At 39.7% G+C, this 19065-nt stretch overlaps 1 protein-coding gene across 1 annotated transcript; it reads left to right on the top strand.

Moving 5' to 3' along the window:
• Positions 1 to 5403: 5403 nt before the first annotated feature.
• LOC135113025 (UDP-galactose translocator-like) lies at positions 5404 to 18767 on the top strand. Its single transcript, XM_064027942.1, has 6 exons — positions 5404 to 5561; positions 7218 to 7337; positions 7881 to 7954; positions 8593 to 8733; positions 9096 to 9725; positions 16202 to 18767. Exons 1-6 carry the CDS (start codon positions 5543 to 5545, stop codon positions 16214 to 16216), a joined length of 999 nt encoding a protein of 332 aa, XP_063884012.1. The 5' UTR covers positions 5404 to 5542; the 3' UTR covers positions 16217 to 18767.
• The last annotated feature ends 298 nt before the right edge of the window (positions 18768 to 19065 follow it).

Genomic DNA, 19065 nt, shown 5'->3' with positions numbered 1-19065 from the left:
TCGGCAACTCCTGTAGAAGGGGAAAAAAAAAAAAAACTCGCCACGCCGCTCACTGTCCATGTGTGTCGTCAGCTGAGAACTTTTGGGGGCAGCTTCAAGATTGTTCTGAGTAGTGATGCAAGATGTGCAGTGGAGCAGCTTGGAGATAATACTTGTGTTGAGGTGATGCAGTTTGTTGGGGAAATACTTGTAATGCATCTTACACCATACGAACTCCCTGAAGTACGTGTCATGTATTCTGATATGCGTGTCATACAAGCATCTTTCTGAGATGCGTGTCATACAAGCATCTTTCTGAGATGCGTGTCATACAAGCATCTTTCTGAGATGCGTGTCATACAAGCATCTTTCTGAGATGCGTGTCATACAAGCATCTTTCTGAGATGCTTGTCATACAAGCATCTTTCTGATATGCGTGTCATACAAGCATCTTTCTGAGATGCGTGTCATACAAGCATCTTTCTGAGATGCGTGTCATACAAGCATCTTTCTGAGATGCGTGTCATACAAGCATCCTTCTGAGATGCTTGTCATACAAGCATCCTTCTGAGATGCGTGTCATACAAGCATCCTTCTGAGATGCGTGTCATACAAGCATCCTTCTGAGATGCGTGTCATACAAGCATCTTTCTGATATGCGTGTCATACAAGCATCTTTCTGAGATGCGTGTCATACAAGCATCCTTCTGAGATGCGTGTCATACAAGCATCTTTCTGAGATGCGTGTCATACAAGCATCCTTCTGAGATGCGTGTCATACAAGCATCCTTCTGATATGCGTGTCATACAAGCATCTTTCTGAGATGCGTGTCATACAAGCATCTTTCTGAGATGCGTGTCATACAAGCATCCTTCTGAGATGCGTGTCATACAAGCATCCTTCTGAGATGCGTGTCATACAAGCATCTTTCTGATATGCGTGTCATACAAGCATCTTTCTGAGATGCGTGTCATACAAGCATCCTTCTGAGATGCGTGTCATACAAGCATCTTTCTGAGATGCGTGTCATACAAGCATCCTTCTGAGATGCGTGTCATACAAGCATCCTTCTGAGATGCGTGTCATACAAGCATCCTTCTGAGATGCGTCATGCAGGCGTCCTTCTGTCATACTCGCTGTCATACTTGCTGTCATACCAGGCTGTCATACTCGCATCTCTCATATCACTCACTACACATATCAGTCATTCCCAGCTGTCACTCCCGCCTTGGTTACTCATCCTGACTGCTATAGCTCTGTGCATAAACAAAAAGGGTTGTTTCTTTGCTCAGTTCCTCTCTCATTTCTCGTTCTCTCGAAGAGGCAATTTTGTCTGCAGTGCCACTCATGTTTGTCCGCTATGTACAATATGTCTCCTTTTATCGTATCTTCCAGAATTACCGTATTGCTATTGTTATCTCGTCCAGAGTCTTGATCTCGTCCATCTGTTCTGCACGAAGCAGCGGCAGGAAATCCCTGGCCAGGCCCAAGGCAGAATGCGGGTATGCGACACTCATGTGCACAGACAGGTCGCCGCGGGATCAGTGGTCAGGAGAGGCAGCTCGCGTCTTTCTTTCATTGTCTTTTCCCATATTTCAGTTACTTTTCTCGTATATTCCACACTCATTAACGCACTTTAATCATTTTATCTCTTTTATATTCATATCTTTAATAAGTACAGCAAGACGTGCTCGGTGATAGAACTATAAGTTCTCTCTTTGTGTTTGCCGTCTGGGGTCAGCGGCCACAGGCGAGAGTGTAGTGGAAGCAGAGCATGTCTCAAATACGTCCTTTCATTAAGTTTTATCATGTTTTTCATACCTTATGTCAGTGGTTCTCATCCGGGGTTAAAAAACCTCTTTTATTGTACTTCCACGACAAAGTCCTACTACACACACGCTAATTATTTTAATGCCCGAATACACTTCTACTATCAACGATTACTGATCCCAGCGTAAAATAAAAGATTCCCTAAGTACCGTGATCCCAAAATATTAATATTACGCTTCTGTTTGGGGGAAACGAATGAATCTGACCCATAAGAGAGAGGGTATCACACTCGCGGCCCGCGGGATTGTTGTAAGTGGCCCGCGAGATGGCAAGTGATTCTTCAACTCGATACTATTTTAACGTTCCTTTTTACTTTACCAGTGGTGTTCCACGCCTTCTCGGGGTTCAAGGCGTGTGCGTCTGAGAAAAGAACTTTACTTGGGTGGCGGCGAGCGGCGGCTGCAGCAGCGGCTGGTTGGCTGGCCGCAAGTTTTCAGGTTGGCCACCGGCTCGGCCTCCTGCCTGCCTGCGCTCAGTACAGAGAGAGAGCGCTTGAATGTATTATACTGGGAAGGCAGTGAATGGACGGAATCCATAGGTTTATCAGTTACTAAGTGAATGGGGGAGCTGTAGATACTTTAAGAGATGGTTATTGGTCAGATTAGAAATGGTTGCTGTGAACGTGTTGCTGTCGATCCGTAATACCATTACGTGCCCGGCCACTGTAGTGATATTATTCAGGTGGCAAGATGTGCCCAGCATTGCACTATCCATATGCGATCACTAATCCACAGCGTATCTCGCTTACTTACCCTGCATGGTCTCAAAATGCACGGAAAGGGCGAGTTTTAAGCATTCTGAGCGAGATTTTTGGGATATTTCACGTCATTTCACGATCATTTCACTGCTTAAACACACTAAATATCTAGAATCTATCAATGCCCAATCATTTATCGTAATTTTTTCAAAGTTCCTAGAGACACGGATGATATATTTGCAAATTTATCCCAGCAAGGCGAAATACGGCCGGAACTCGCTGGTAGGGGTGGGCAGGGTCCCCTTGGTTGTGGGGAGTGGTAGGGTAATGGGGGAGGTGGAGAGGAGTGAGAGGAGTGGGAGGTGACGGGGAGGAGATATGGGGGGAAATAGGGGGATAAGATTTTAAATGCTATTTGTCGCCAGAATTATATATTTGCGTATTGATTTTTTATCAATGAAAGCGTATCTATAAGTGTATTACTAGAAGCTTGTGTACCTTTTAAATTTGTATCTAATTATGTCTGTCAGTTTCCATAAAGTATTGTTTCTGCTTAATAATTGTAAATTTTATTGTAAAAACAATGACATCTAATACATATATAATGTTGCGTTAGTTTTCGACCGTTTGCATCTTTTTAGTTTATCAATATATATAAAAAAATAGAGTCACTATTTGGAAAATTTTTGCAATATAACAATATAATAAATAAATGAAAAACATGGGTTTGCCTAAAATATCTATTAAAAGTCACATTGTGTTTAATCAGCATCTGAACGTAATTTTTGAACGAAAAAGTGAGATTTTGCTGATTTTCGTGATATTTTAATATAGTCTGGTGTGTTTATAAAAAAAGACAAGTACTATTTCACTACGGCATACCAAGTTTACTACTCAAAACTAATATATATTGTTTATTGTACTGTTTTGCATGTAATCAGATCCAATTATTAAAATAAAAATCACTATAGATTAGTATCTTTGGACAAAAACATTTGGGTTGAGTGATGCGGTAAGAAAAGATGCTAGTACGAAAACATTCACTTGGAGCTGAGAGAAATGGCCGTGACGTCAGAAGCAATAGACGATAGAAGACTGATGCTATTAACTAAAGAGCATTGCTATCAGAAACTTTTACTATAGATTAGAACTTACTTTGATTGTTCATTAAAGATTTTTTTTCTTATTTAATGTCTATTTCCTGCACAATAGAATATGTTATCTCCAGAAATCCAGATATTAACTAGAAGAAAATACGCTATAACAGTATTATAGAGTAGGATCAGAGACAGCAAATCAAAAGGTATCAAAAGGGTCACTTGTTTATTACCATGCCACAGTGGATGGCGATAGAAAATTAATTCCAAACATTTCTTTTTTTTTTTGCACACGCATATTATTTATTGTGATAAGAGAGAGAAAGAGAAAGAGAGAGAGAGAGAGAGAGAGAGAGAGAGAGAGAGAGAGAGAGAGAGAGAGAGAGAGAGAGAGAGAGAGAGAGTCTCAGAAAAATATTGGTATTGTTTTCTAAGATTATGTACAATAGTAAGGAAATAATTTCCTTGTGAAGTGCCACACAGAAAAAAAAAACAGTTTTTGTTAATGAAGATGAAGAAAGATAATTAAATTTGTTATTTATTTATTTATTTATTTATTTTTATTTATTTATTATTATTTTTATTTATGTATTTATTTATTTGTTTATTTATTTATTTATTTTTGCATTTCAGCAATTCAGGGATGCGAGAACTGACCGTTCATTTGGAAGGGGTGCGTACATTGAGAACCACTGCCTTACGTATACATGTTCTATATCCTATAATTTTCACGACCAATTAAATGTAGTGAATTAGTGGCAAGGGTGGACTGCGCATCTGGTCGGGGGTCAGTGGCCAGTGGCGAGTAGAGTACTTGAGATCGAGGGACGACTCATCGACCCATCATGTTTTGTTTTTCAGTTCTATAGTATTGTTGTATTTCTTTATTGTATACAGTAGGTGTAGGAAATTAGTGGCAAGGATGGAGTGCGGCATTTAGTCGTGGTCAGCGGCAGCGGTGAGGACATGAGGACAAGCCTGTTCCTCTAATTAATTTCGCGTTTCCATCTTTTTTTTTTTTTTTTTTTAGATGTATAACACTGAAATTCTCCTCTTTCCTATATCCCTCATCATCCAGTAAGTGTGGGAAATTAGTGGCACTGATGGAATGCGGCATCTAGACGGGTTCAGCCTCATGCTAATACTGCTAGTGTAAACCGTGTGACAACAAAAGACAGAAATAAGCTAATAACAGAAACCGTAAGAGACATCATCCTAGCGAAGCAGTGTGTTGCTTCCACATCCACCAGTGACTGTACGACCTTCAAGCCATCAATCAAAGTCAATGATAAAAAACATGACATCAAGAGTGCTATATTCCTCCAATGAAGAGAGTGCCGGGGCTGCTGACGACAAGACCAGTAATCTACATGGTAAGTAAACAACTTAACGAAGTGTCCTGTAGTTTTTCTCCAATTATTAATGATATGTATTTAGGAAATTGTTTTGTTTGTTAAGGGCATTATTGTTTTTTTTTTCATTACACACACACACACAAACACACACCTCTCTCTCTCTCTCTCTCTCTCTCTCTCTCTCTCTCTCTCTCTCTCTCTCTCTCTCTCTCTCTCTCTCTCTCTCTCTCTCTCTCTCTATATATATATATATATATATATATATATATATATATATATATATATATATATATATAAACTAAATTCTGTATTTGGAAAGTGGCAGTTTTGCATAATATTTGGAATAACTATATATGTACGATAATTTTACCAGAAGTACAATAATTTCAACCTGTGGAGTACGATAATATGGCCAAAACAATCTGGCAACGCTGCGTCTCCCGACGGTCCCGTTCTGTTACAGAGGCGGCGGGGCTCGGAGAGGGAGTGGCTCGTGTTATCCCTTTCTGCGACCTGTTACGTAGACACAGGGGAATTGAGGAGTACTTTCTTGATCTAACACAGCCTGAGTGACGCTGCCATCATGGGAATAGAGAAGACAAGTGAGTGTTTAGTTGGTGGTGGTGGTGGATGAGTGAGGGATACATGTGAGGTGCACCGCCACGTATGCTAAATGTGTGTGTGTGTGTGTGTGTGCGTGTGTTCCATTGTATGTCTTGAGAATAGATAATTTTATCATTGTTATACCGAACACCATTACATACTTGTTGAATGCATTACAACCTACATCCAGTTTATTTATTTATTACTTTATCCACATTGATATGTATTTGAATATACATTCTGGGCATTTGTGTATAAATATATATGTTACTGGATGGCTCCTAGGTAAAGGCAGGGCAGGTGAGATACAGGTTAAGTGTTTCCTGGTGACACTTGAAGGCCGCTGTGTTACCTGGCACCTGCCGCACCTCGTGAGGGGAAGGGACGGACAGGTACCCACATACCGCAATTAAGAGGTGACAGGTGTAGTGCTATGAGGAATCAAGGTAATATTGTTGGTTATAGAGACCTAAGAAGATAATATTGCTGATAGTAATGTGGAATATTTATAAATCAAGACGTGGCAGGTGTAATGCAAGGAATAATTAAGGTTTTACTGCTGGGTGTAGTGAGGTAAAGATAGCAATAATGGTGGTGTTGATGTGCAGTGTTTTTAGATGTGGGTAAAGTGTAATCATAATGGTTCATAATAGTTCATTTGTGCCTTATAGTAGTAATTATTATAGGGTACTACTGGTGGTGGTATAGTGATAGTGGTGATAGTAATTATAATGAGGGCAGTAGTAACAATGGTGTGAAGTTCATAGAAGTTAGTAGAATATTATCAGTACAATCACTTCCATTACTGCTATCTTTGCTGCTGCTACTACTACTTGTGATAAGAATAATCTTCATCCTTTATGGCCAATACCACTACTACTATTAGTACTACCACCAACACTATTGTACGGTAAAATCCCTCTCATCTGGCAGCCTGAAGTATCCGGCACATTTTTCCCCGAGCCTTAAAATCAATAAAAAATCAATGTGTACTCATAAAATCGATTAAATTATGATTAATTATGAGGACGGCACAATCCCCAAGTTCCAAAAACAGTTTAATGTTAAGGATGCGATATTCATGGCTTCACTTGCTTGGCTAGATGTTAAAAGGCAAACACTGATGCGATGTTGGCGCAAATTGTACCCTTTGATGATGTGTGATGATGAGGATGAGGAGTTTGAAAAGTTTGTAGGTGGCATGAAAAATTCGGTGGTGAGCGAGCTGAGGGAAATGGGGGAAATGTGCAACTTAAAGTGACAGATGAAGCGTTACAGGAATGGGTGGACGTGGACGAAAATCAGACCGTAACATTCACTCTCACAGATGAGGAACTTATCAACGCTGTAGTAGAAGATCATTTAGAGAAAATTAGTGATGATCGCCACGCCACAACACGCGGCACGGCAATGAGCTGATCTTTGTTATGGTAAGATGCGTGAGTGTAGGGTGGTGATTGTGGACATAATTTCACTTCTATTCAAGTATCCGGCATGTCAGCGGTCCCGTTGATGCCGGATAAGAGGGATTTTACTGTACTATTTAGGATAATAATAACCCTTATCCATTTTTCCCAATACTACAACAACTACCATCACCACCAACTACCACTACAACAACAATCACTGGTAACACAAACATCCATCACCCGCAGGCCAGGCCAACGCCATGAAGTACGTCAGCTTGGTGACGCTGACAGTGCAGAACTCGGCCGTGGCGCTCAGCATGCGTTATGCCCGGACCAGATCAGGGGAGATGTTCATTGCGTCCTCTGGTGGGTGTATGGGGGCATGGGAGGTGCTGGGGAGAGACTGTGGGAGGAGATAGAGGCTGGGAGAGGCTGGGGATTGGTAGTGAGAGGAGGTAGAGGTAAAGGAGAGGCTGAGGAGAGAAGATGGAGGGTGAGAAAGAGCTTGGGAGAGGAGGTAGAGGATAGGCAGAGGCTGTGAGAGGAGGTAGAGACTATTAAGTGACTGTGAGAGGAGGTAGAGGATGGGAAAGAGCGTGAGAGGAGTTAAAGGCTGGAGGAGAGGCCAGAAGAGAAGATAGAGGCTTTATAAAGACTCAGAGAGGAGATTGAGGCAGAGGGAAGTTTGTGAGAGGAAATAGATGCTGGAGAGGGATTGTGAGAGGAGGTAGAGGCTGGGAGAGTCTATGAGAGAAGATTTGAGAGGCTAGGGAGAGGATAATGATGTTGATAATAATAATGATAATGGTAATAACATGCTCAGATACAATGACAAAAAAATGTTAAATGAGCAATGATTTAACATGATTTATTTACTCCTGTCCTTGTGGTGATGGTGATGGTGTGCAGCGGTGGTGATGGCAGAGGTGGTGAAGCTGTTGGCATCACTGCTGCTGGTGTATAAGCAGGAGGGATCTGTGCAGGTTAGTTTCCTGTGGTAGTAATGGTGATGATGGTGTACTAAGTGATCCAGCAAGTATTAGTTAAGTATGACCATTTTTTCCTTGGTTTAGTTAGGTGAAAATATAGTGTGTTCTTATCTTGGTGTTGTAATGTTATAGTGGTACTGATCAGACCAAGATGATGCCAGGAGTGAGTATGGGTTGGCTTTGGCTGCCCTGTCACTATAAAGTTGCTCTACTATAATGTAACCCCTGAATTTGCAGTAGATATCAAGACAGTAATAGACCAACCTAACTTGACTAAGTAACCACAGCCCTTTACTGTTCCTTAACCTCTGAACTGGCAGTAGAGATTAAAGAACTAATAGACTAATCCTCTCTGACTAACCACACCCCTGTACTGTTTCTCAACCTCAGGACTGGGAGTGGACATCAAAACACTCTCTTAACCTGACCTAACTAATCACAGTCCTATGCTGCTCTCTAATCTCTTGACATAAAAGATATTAATCACCCAATCTAATTTAATGGACCACAGCCTTGTACTGTTCCTTAATCTCTGAACTGACAGTAGCCATCAGAATATTAACAAACCAATCTAGCCTAACTAAATAACCAAGTAGCCATAACAGCTGACACTCACTGGCACCAACCCACAGCACTGGTTCATGACACTGCACACACACATCTGGCAGCAGAAGATTGATACACTCAAGGTCAGCGTGCCATCCTTCATCTACCTCGTCCAAAATAACCTTCTCTACGTGTCTGCCTCAAACCTGGATGCTGCTACTTACCAGGTGTGTGGCTGTGTGTCTTTATGTGTGTTTAGTGTCCAGCTACATTCATATGGTTGCCTCTGTGACTGTTTGTTTTCATCACTTCATTCTACAAGTTTATTCTTCTGTAATGAAAGCTGTATTTTTTTTGTCATTCAGGCAGTATCAGTACATAGAAAACTTCCTGTATCTATTACAACCCGAGTTCCTCCAAGTCTTTGTGAAGTTCTTGATATAAAGCATTTGTTAGTCTATATATTCATTTCTATTCAATTTGTAAACATGAAATTCTGTGGAGTATGTGGCATGAGTATCTGGGACAGCCATACATGCTACCCTTGCTCCTGTACCCATGACCTGCCATGAGCTGCTTGGTGCCACAGGTGACCTACCAGATGAAGATCCTCACCACAGCAGTGTTTGCTGTGCTGCTTCTGCGCCGGGAGCTGCGGTCGCTGCAGTGGCTGGCCCTGGTGCTGCTGACAGCCGGTGTGGCGTTGGTGCAGCTGTCAGCTACAGATGGGGGCAGCACCACCACCACTGCCGGTCAGAGCCGAGTACTGGGCTGTGTGGCTGCCATCGCCGCCTGCTGCTGCTCAGGATTCGCAGGGATATACTTCGAGAAGATTCTGAAAGGCTCTGAGGTATCCGTGTGGGTGCGAAATGTGCAGCTCTCCCTCCTGTCTCTTCCCCTCGGGGCTGCCACTGCCCTGGCCACTGATGGCTCCGAGCTGATGAGCAAGGGGTTCCTGCACGCCTACGATGGATTTGTGTGGTACCTAGTGTGCCTCAACGCGCTTGGTGGCCTCCTGGTGGCACTCGTTGTCAAATATGCAGACAACATCCTCAAGGGTTTCGCCACATCCCTTGCCATCGTGCTCTCAACTGTCGTCTCCGCTGCTTTCCTTGGTTTCGTCCTGACGTTGCAGTTTGCAGTGGGCACGGCTCTCGTCATTGTCTCTGTCTTCCTGTACAGCCACCAGCCGCGCCCCCACCCTCCACAGAACCCCATGGTAGGGAAGGTGTGAGCTGCTGGGCTGGGCTGCTGGTGAGGTGCTGGGCTGGGATTGGTGTGAGGAATGGTATCATGTCTGGTGTGAATGGTGGTAGTGGTGAAGGGAAGCTTATGAGGTATAGAGTTTTTGGGGTATGAGAAAAGAAGGTGAAGGAAACATTATTAGCTATGAGAAAGAGTGGTAGGGTGTAGAGTTGTAGGGATATGAGAAAGGAAGGTGTAGAAAACATTAGATATGAGAAAGAGAGAGATTTGAGATGTTTGGGGTGTAGGAGAGAGAGAGAGAGAGAGAATTTGTCAGTACAAGTGTGCAGACAGGTGCAGATGTGTATTTGTTAAGGTGAACAGACAAGTGTTATGTTGAAGCATGTGGTAGCACAAGTGTTATATGCACTGTGTGTGTGTGTGTGTGTTTTATCAGATGGTCATGAGAGGAGAACACAGGGTTGTTGCAATAATAATAGTAATGGTAATAATAATAATAATAGCACAAAAGAAATTAATGTGATAAAGAATTAACTGTGAATCTGTAGTGTAAGACAGTCAGGGTGTGAATTATTGGTTTGATAAGATGACAAAAACAACATGAGTTACTGAGATATGACAAGGAAGTAGAGGATAAGGGAAGCATTGAGGTGATAAGATAGGAATGTAGACAGTACATTAGCTATCTGTGTGTTGTGGGAAAAGAGAAAGGCTTTGGGTATTTGGACGATAAGAAAAGGGTGAACAAAATAGAGAAGGAGTTTGAAATTAAATGAGGAAAGCAAAAGAGAAAAAGAAGGATTAATTTGACACAAGGAAGGGAAGAATGAAAAGATGTGTAAACAAAAGGTATTACCACTTATCACATGTATAAAGGAGATTATGAACAGGCATAAAACTTAGGTAGCAGTTGATAAGGCATAGAAAAAGAGGAGTAGAATAACAGTAGAGAAACAGAAGGGTGAGGAAGTCAGATAGAGATGATGAATGTTTGGGTATGTAGAAAAGACTAAAGGTAGATGGAAAAAGGAAATGTGTAGAATTCAGATAGATAGAGAGAGAAAGAGAGAGAATGAAGTAAATGAGTGTGGGTGCATAGATAAGATGATGTACTGTATGAACTGCAACAAAAATGCTATCTTGAGACCAACACAGCAAGATAGAAAGGCATGAGGTATACATATGTACTAAACTGAGACTGGAAAGAGCAGCATGTAGCCATCACATAACAAACTAACATAGCAAGTAGCAAAAAGAGGAAGCATTGTGTATTAAAGCTTGTATGTGTGTGTGTGTGTGAGTGTGTGTGTGTGCAGATTCCTTCCTTTTCTTTATTGAAACTGCACTGTATCTTGACTTCCAGCACATAGCTATTGATGACTATTAATTATGCAGGGATACAGTGTGTGTATGTGTTTGGTTGACACTGGGTTGATATTTGGCTTAATGCACAAATTAAAGAGTGTGATAGATGTGCCAACATACAGATTGAGGTGGTGTGGGCACAGCAGGAGAAGAGTGCCAGAGTTGATGGGACTGTTGTGAAGGAGACGAGAGGAAAGACTGAACAAGACTTGGAGACTGAGTGTGGAAGAAGACAAGTGGAAAGGATGAGTATTACAGAAGAGGTGGTTCATAGCTTCAAAAGGTGGAGAAACTCGTAGCTTGTCCAAGTGTATAAGGGAAGATTAGAATGTTAAGTGGAATGATGACAGCGATGGTTACAGTTTTACTTATAATTGTTTTCCCTGGTGTTTGCTGCTCATACAAGTGTTTATGTATGTTATTGGTGATGGTTTTACCTTTATAATTAATATGTTTATCTGTTTGATGTAGTGAGTGTTTGCTATGTTTATGAGTGTGTTTTTCATTACTGTTTATGTGAAAAGGGTGTTGTGTGTGTGTGTGTGTGTGTGTGTGTGTGTGTGTTGCAAGAGTCTTAGGTTAGACACAACAGTACTTAATGCAGAATGCAGCTGTAATAGTAGCACTAGTAATAGCAGCAGTAGTATGTAGATGTTGTAGTAATCAGATATTACTCTAATTTTTAAATATTTACTGGAGAGATGAAGTTACAGCTACAAGTCATGCTTGTAGATCTCTTCCAATGCTCTTTACATTAATAATTTTTAGAACCATGAGGCATCAGGATGTATAGTGAGGTTAGATTTAAATAGCTAAATCTCCACACTCCAGACATTTAATTGTTCTGGGTGTGCAGTGAGGATAAACATCCATAAATCTCTTTCCACATTCTAGACGCTCATAATTTCTAGCACTGTTATACTATTAAGTGTCTGGATGTGTGAGGTGAGGTTGACCTTGAGTAAGCCTCTTTCCACACTCCAGGCACTTGGTGCTTTCTCTCAGATTGTGTGCAGTGAGGATAAACATCCATAAATCTCTTTCCACATTCAAGACACTCATAATTTCTACCACCATTAAGCTATTAAGTGTCTGGATGTGTGAGGTGAGGTTGACCTTAAGTAAACCTCTTTCCACACTCCAGACACTTAATGCTTTCTCTCGGAGTGTGTGCAGTGAGGATAAAACTGTAAATCTCTTCCCACACTCAAGACATTCATAATTTCTACCACCAGTAAGCCATGAGGTGTCAGGATGTGTGATGTGAGGTTGACGTTAAGTAAACCTCTTTCCACACACCTGACACTTCATTGCTTTCTCTCAGAGTGTGTGCAGTGAGGATAAACTGTAAATCTCTTCCCACACTCTAAAAAATTCATGAGTTTTACCACCATTTGTCAGGGTGTGGTGAGGACAGACTGGAGTAAATGAGAAATGAAGTGCAACTGTGCTGGTAGTGCTTAAGGAAGTGTATGTATATTTAGTTAATATTCTTCGGTGCAGTGATGTGTGTTGCTAGAAAAGAGTAGGGAAAGTGTACAAAAGAATAGACACAATGTGAAAAAGAATAAGGGATGTGTATTTGAAAGGAAAAAGGGACAGTGTATGGTGTTGACAAGAATGGAGAAGGTATATTTAACTACCAATTGTGTTCCTGAGTTTATGTGTATTGAAATTGTATTGATTTATGGAGATACGCATTTGTTAGCATACATAGATTAGTATATACATTTTTTAACATATATACATTGTTTTATCCTTAGTGAGACTGGGATGGGAGGGAAGACTTAACAAATATGAGACAAACAGGAAAAGGGACTTACCAAATGAGACAGAAAGAAGGACATGACAAATGAGACAAACAGAAGAAAAAACTTGACAAATGAGATGAACAGAAGGAAGACAGCAAATATGAGACACAGACAGAGGAAGAGACAACAAATATAAGACACAGACAGAACAGAGGAAGAAACAGGAAATAAAAGACAAACAGAGGAAGAAACAGCAAATGAGAGACAGAAGCAGAGGAAGAAACAGCAAATGAGACACAGACAGAGGAAGTAACAGCAAATGAGACAGAAACAGAGGAAGAAACAGCAAATGAGACACAGACAGGAAGAAACAGCAAATGGCAGCAATGTAAAGGAAGAGTAAGGCACAGAAATCAATGATATGAATATTTGTAGGGATAGAAAAGCACCATAGATTTTTTTAACATGAAGGTTGTACTTGTGACATATCAAACTTTATATAATGGTGAAGTGTGTGTTAAGGTGAAAATTATTTATGGCAGGTGTGTTGAAGAAGTGACAAGCATATCGTTGTTCCTATTTATCTATATTTTTTTCCCCTCTACAGTTATTTCAATACAAGAAACTTACTTTAGAATATACATAACATTCCTGGTGCTTTTATTTATCTATTTATTTTTATGTATATGTGGCACAAACTTTTATTCTTATTGATGTTTGGTTTCTTTAGTTCAACATTGGCTTGTTATGTTCCTTAAGAGATTGGCTTGTGGTAAATGTTTGGTTCCCTTAGGTAAATACTGGTGTCTCCTCCTCCTCCTCCTCCTCCTCTTCCTCCTCCTCCTTGTTCCTCCACCTCCACCTCTTTCTCTTCCTCCTTCTTCTTCTTCTGCCTCTGCTTTTGTTTCCTTCTTCTCTACTTATTCCTCAGTTTCCTCTTCCTTGCCCTCATCTTCATCTTTTTTCTCTTCTTCTTGTCCTTCCTTGTCCATTTTTCTCCTCCTCCTCCTCCTCCTCCTCCTCCTCCAGTCATCTCTTATTCATGTGAAAATATGCTGAATATTTGAACATGTATAATTATAAGTACAGGTGATAAAGTTAATTGCTGCATAAGATTATAGCACAGGGGATTGTGATAATTTTTGTAATGATATCCCAACATTCAAATATCTCTGTTGTGAAGCAGTTTGTCAGTTAATTGTTATGATAGTTTTCTGCAGAGTTTGATGGTTATAGACATAGGTGATGGTTATAGCACAGGTGATATGTAGATTGTTGCATATCATTATAACAAGTGATTCAGACGATTAATTGTGTTCTCCAAGTTTTAAACGCTTAATGAATTTCACAGCATGTCGTGTGTGGGTTGAGTTTCGCACAGGTGGTTATTTAAATTGTTGCATGTGATTTTGACAAGTGATGGAGATGATTTTTTGTGGTACCCAGGAATTTAAACACTTAATTTCACCGTCTGTAATGTGTGTGTGTGTGTGTGTGTGTGTGTGTGTGTGTGTGTGTGTGTGTGTGTGTGTGTGTGTGTGTGTACTTGGCACACTAATCCTGCACAGCTGTTCCCTGCGCCTTGTGTGACGTCTTTTGCCTCACTGATCTTCGCATGGCCTCATTTATCCACTGACCTGCCATCTCAACCTACCATAACCTGATGGTGACCTCGACTGACCTGTAAATATGTAGTTTTCTCGTTCTTTTTTCCTTTTTATTTTTTTTTCATGATTTTTCTTATTATTTGCTTATTTTTCTTGCTATTATTATTTATTTGTTGTTTTATTTTCTAAGCTGCTGAGTTTTCTTCTTTTATTATTTTTACTTTCATCATTTACATTTGATTTTATTGTTTTATGTTATTTTATTATTTCTTGGTGTGTGAATGGAGTGTGTTTTTATTTATTTGCTCCTGAATTGCTTTCCTGTGTTGCTTGCAAGTTGTGACAATATTAGAGGGGTAGTGTTTGCCACATTCCATGGCCGACACTCCTAGCTTGTACTGCAGTATTAATCATGTACAGTTAGTAGATCTGGCTTTGTTAGTGCATTACTCTATGGTGTAATATTTATATGTATACATGGATACTACCATGTTGGTTCATGTATATGTTAGTATTGTTATTATGCATTCTCAATTTAGTTTAATTTGATTCTCTTTTTATTCACAATCTTGTTTTTAAATGTGTTTTCTATATTGCTTATTCAGTTTTTGTATATTTTCAATTTATTTAATTTAATTTATTTATTTATTTTTATTTATTTATTTTTTTCCCCCTAGAATGATCTGGCTTACCATTGATTCCATATTGATCCTTTCTAAGTTTTCCTTTGTTATCTACCCATCTATATACATACCAGGCTGGCAATCCCTCACAGGATGGCCCAGGCTAAGCACCACTTGCACGCACACACACACACACACACACACACACACACACACACACACACACACACACACACACACACACACACACACACACACACACACACATCATTCACACTCTTATCTCTGTCAAGGCCTGGTGTAGAGGGACAGTCTGGCACCCTATCATACCACACCATGGGAGCTTAGGTATAGCACAGCTGGCCACATACATCCATCACAAGGCCCCGCAGCTTACACTTTTTAACCCCTGCCCCTTCGTAATGAGGCTTTTCCTTGTCAGCTTAACTTTAAACTTTCCTCTCATGCTCTTTGTTAGTGCAGCATTTTGAATAAGAAAATGCCTGCCTCTAAATACATCTTCAGCCATCACACTTCTCTGCAGCTCTGTGAAGTAACACTTGGGGGGGGCGGCTGTGCATTCTTTGCTGTTTCTTCTCAAGAACATAATGAGTGAGGGTGATTTAGTTAACACTCCCACTGCTGGACAATTTTTTTCTGTCTCTACTCAAGAATATAATGACTGGAAGATTTAGCTCATTCTCTCTCTCTTGGACAGTCCTTTCCTGTCTCTGCTTAAGAATATTATGACTGAGGAAGATTTAGTCAACCTTCTCACTGCTAGACATTTCTTTCCTGTCTCTACTCAAGAATATATACAGTCTCATGAATAGTTTTTGTATCCTGGAAAAGACAAGATTTACCCTCCTCTCTTGTCAGTGCTGTGAGTGAAGTCATTTCAAGTCAGTATCTCAGCAGTTGATATTACTCTTCCTTACACTCATACTTTTTTTTTACACTACCTAACACTCCCTTACCCTCCCTTAAATACTCATACATTCCTTTACTCATTATATTTCCTTGCTACCTCACACACTCCCTCACACTCTTCCTTGCTCTCTCTACCTAAGTCTTGTGCTTCTATGTGGTGGCTGTGATAGAAACCTCCATCATCCCTGTCTTCCATTTTTATTTTTGTTACAGATGAAGGTGTATTAGCAAGCAGCTCTGTGTGTGTGTGTGTGTGTGGAGCAGGCAGACTTGGGGCTGTGGTGTGTGTGTAGCCTTGACGCACATAGGTGTACATACCCACCTGTCTACCTGCCTACAGCCTCGTTTTGTTTATTTTTTTTCTGTGTGTCTGAAAGCCTGGTGTGTGTGTGTGTGTGTGTGTGTGGTGTAGAGGAGGTGTTTATTGTTTGTTGATTGTTTTAAGTGGTGTTTTTTTTTCTTCATATTTGTGTTTGTATGTCATGTAGAGAAAGTGGTGTGGGTATTGATTATTATTTTTTTTGTCATTTTTTATTTATTTTTTTTCCTCATTGGGTTTTTGTGTAATGGAAGGGAGAAGAAAGACTGGGCACACCTCACACACTCATTTCACAGCTCGCCTCACTTTCCTCACACCTGCCGTGGAGTGACGAGGATCTCTGTCTCTTCCTGTATTTATTTATTGAGGTGAATGTGAAGTGATGTGCTGTGGTGTGAGTCTTGTGTCATTGTGTGCTATTGTTGTGCTGTGGTGTGAGTCTTGTGTCAGTGTGTGCTGTTGTTGCCTGTTGTTGACTTGACCCATATGCATGAAAAGGCTGGTTGGTTTTTGTCTATTCATAAAATATTTAATTCATCTCTCGGTTGTGAAACTGAAAAAGTTGATTATTCTCATCATAAAGATAATAATATATTTGTTTGTTAATTCATCTTTCTACTCAAAAAGAGATTAATCAGTTTATCCATAAATTTATCAGTTTGTATTTTTAAAAAGTTAATGAGTGCATCTATGAACTCCTCAATGTATTCACGAAAAAGTTGACCCAGATTAGTGTCATTGTGTTGTTATTACTTTCTATTTACATATCCATCCATCCTTAAAATGACCTGAAATAGTGCCATCTGGTTATAATCTGAGGCTCCTCTCACACAACACCACCTCTGTCTGCCACTGGTCACCTCCCATAGTTTGCTGTGGAGCGTTTCATGTGAGGTCACTGTGGTGGCGTTTGGTTACATTTTGCTTGCAATTACCCAAACCTTTCACATCTTGGTAATTTGTGGCATAGTCTTGAATGAGGATTACTGCCACTATCCATCCATCCATTATAAAGTTGGCTTGGTACAGTAGCATGCTTTATCATCATTGCTGCTGTCCTCTCATCCATTTATCCTTAAAATACTGAATTAATGCTACCTGATCCCTTTACTCATAGATAGATAGATACTCACTCAGTGCTCTCTTTTCACCATGCTTTCATGCCTCATACATCATTCTCTCCTCTCATACACTTAGCCAGTTCATCATTCCAGGGATAAAGATATACAGGAGATGTGTGTGTGTGTCTTTACTGAGTTGTAGTATACAGGCCATTAACTACACTTGTATAGTTCTGTCTGTATATTTTTTTTCTTCTTTTTTTATCCTTCATTTAATTTACACTTCTTGCCTGTCAACTTTTTTTTTTCTTTTCTTTCTTCTCTCTCTAGTAATTTCTTTTATTCAGTTCACATACATTCCTTGCTTCTGTTACTTATTATGATCCTGTCTTCTTATGCTTACCCAGTCTTTCATGTGGTTCTTTTCATTCATTGCCTATATTATTTCTTATTGTCCTATCTCCTTATGTTTACCCAGTTGTTCCTTCAGTTGATGTACATTCCTTGCCTGTATCATGTCTTATGGTTGTATCTCATGTTTACCTAGTCTTTCCTTCAGCTGATGTACATTCCTTGCTTTATCACTACTACTTGTCTATTACATGAGCATATTAAGTTGGGAGAAGCTGTACTTTTTTGTATTGCTCTAAATGTCTCCCTTTCCATAAGTTTTCCTGCGTCTTGCAAATGTCTGGTCACTGTGGACTTAATCTTACTTATTTAGGGAAGAGTATTGGTGTTTTATTGAAAGATTTGAGTGATTGGTGATTCTGAATTTGATTTCTTTTACTTATTGAGGGTAAATTGTTGGTGCTTTGCTGAGATATTTAAGGTGATTGGTGAATCTGAACTTATGTTTTACTTATTGATAGAAAGTATTAGAGTTTTGTTGAGAGTGAAGGTGATTGGTCCTTAGAAAATTAAGAAACATTATTTGCAAGAAAAGCAGTCCTGGTGTTTTATTTGTAAGAAAAATACATTTGAAGTTATTTTTGTCTTCAAGTTTATTTGGAAAAAAAATAGTAGCTGTGTTTTATTAGTTTGAAAAATTACTTACTGTTCATTCTGTCCTAACTTAAAAAGCATGAAATATCTAGGAAGGAAAATGACAATATTTTTTTTAAAACTTGAAGAAAAATGCTTCTTTAACTATATTCTTCTGAGATCAACGCACAAGACAAGGTCAGACTCAGTGATCTGACCTGACCTGACTTGCCCAGTGTGGCTGTGTTGAGTTGGCGGTGTGCTGGCATCAGTGACACGACCCCTCATTGTTATGCTTGACACGCACTGAAGTGTGACCCACCTGTGTGATTTATTTGATTGTGAGTGATGGCAGTAATCAATTCATCAACTCCTGTGAATGATGATCTTTTGTCAAATATATTTTTCTGGTAAACTTTTGTCTTTTTTATAACTGTGGTTTTATATTGATTCATGTGATTTATGTGATTTTTTTCCTTTCCTCACCAACTTATTTTGTCTTTTTATTTCTTTAGCTTGTCTTTTAATTATTATTCATAATGCTCCACTTGACATAATTTTTAGTAACTTTCTGTAACTTTGTGTGATTTTATTCATATTTATTCATAATGTTTTCTTTTTTTGTTTCATCTTGAGCCTTTCTTCCACTAACTTCATGTATTCTCAGGTAAACTTTGTCTCTCTGTAACTCAGTATGTTTCCACTTAAACAAT

This window comes from Scylla paramamosain, chromosome 25, assembly GCF_035594125.1.
Source record: "Scylla paramamosain isolate STU-SP2022 chromosome 25, ASM3559412v1, whole genome shotgun sequence".
NCBI lineage: Eukaryota > Metazoa > Arthropoda > Malacostraca > Decapoda > Portunidae > Scylla > Scylla paramamosain.
This window is presented reverse-complemented; position numbering and strand designations above follow the sequence as displayed.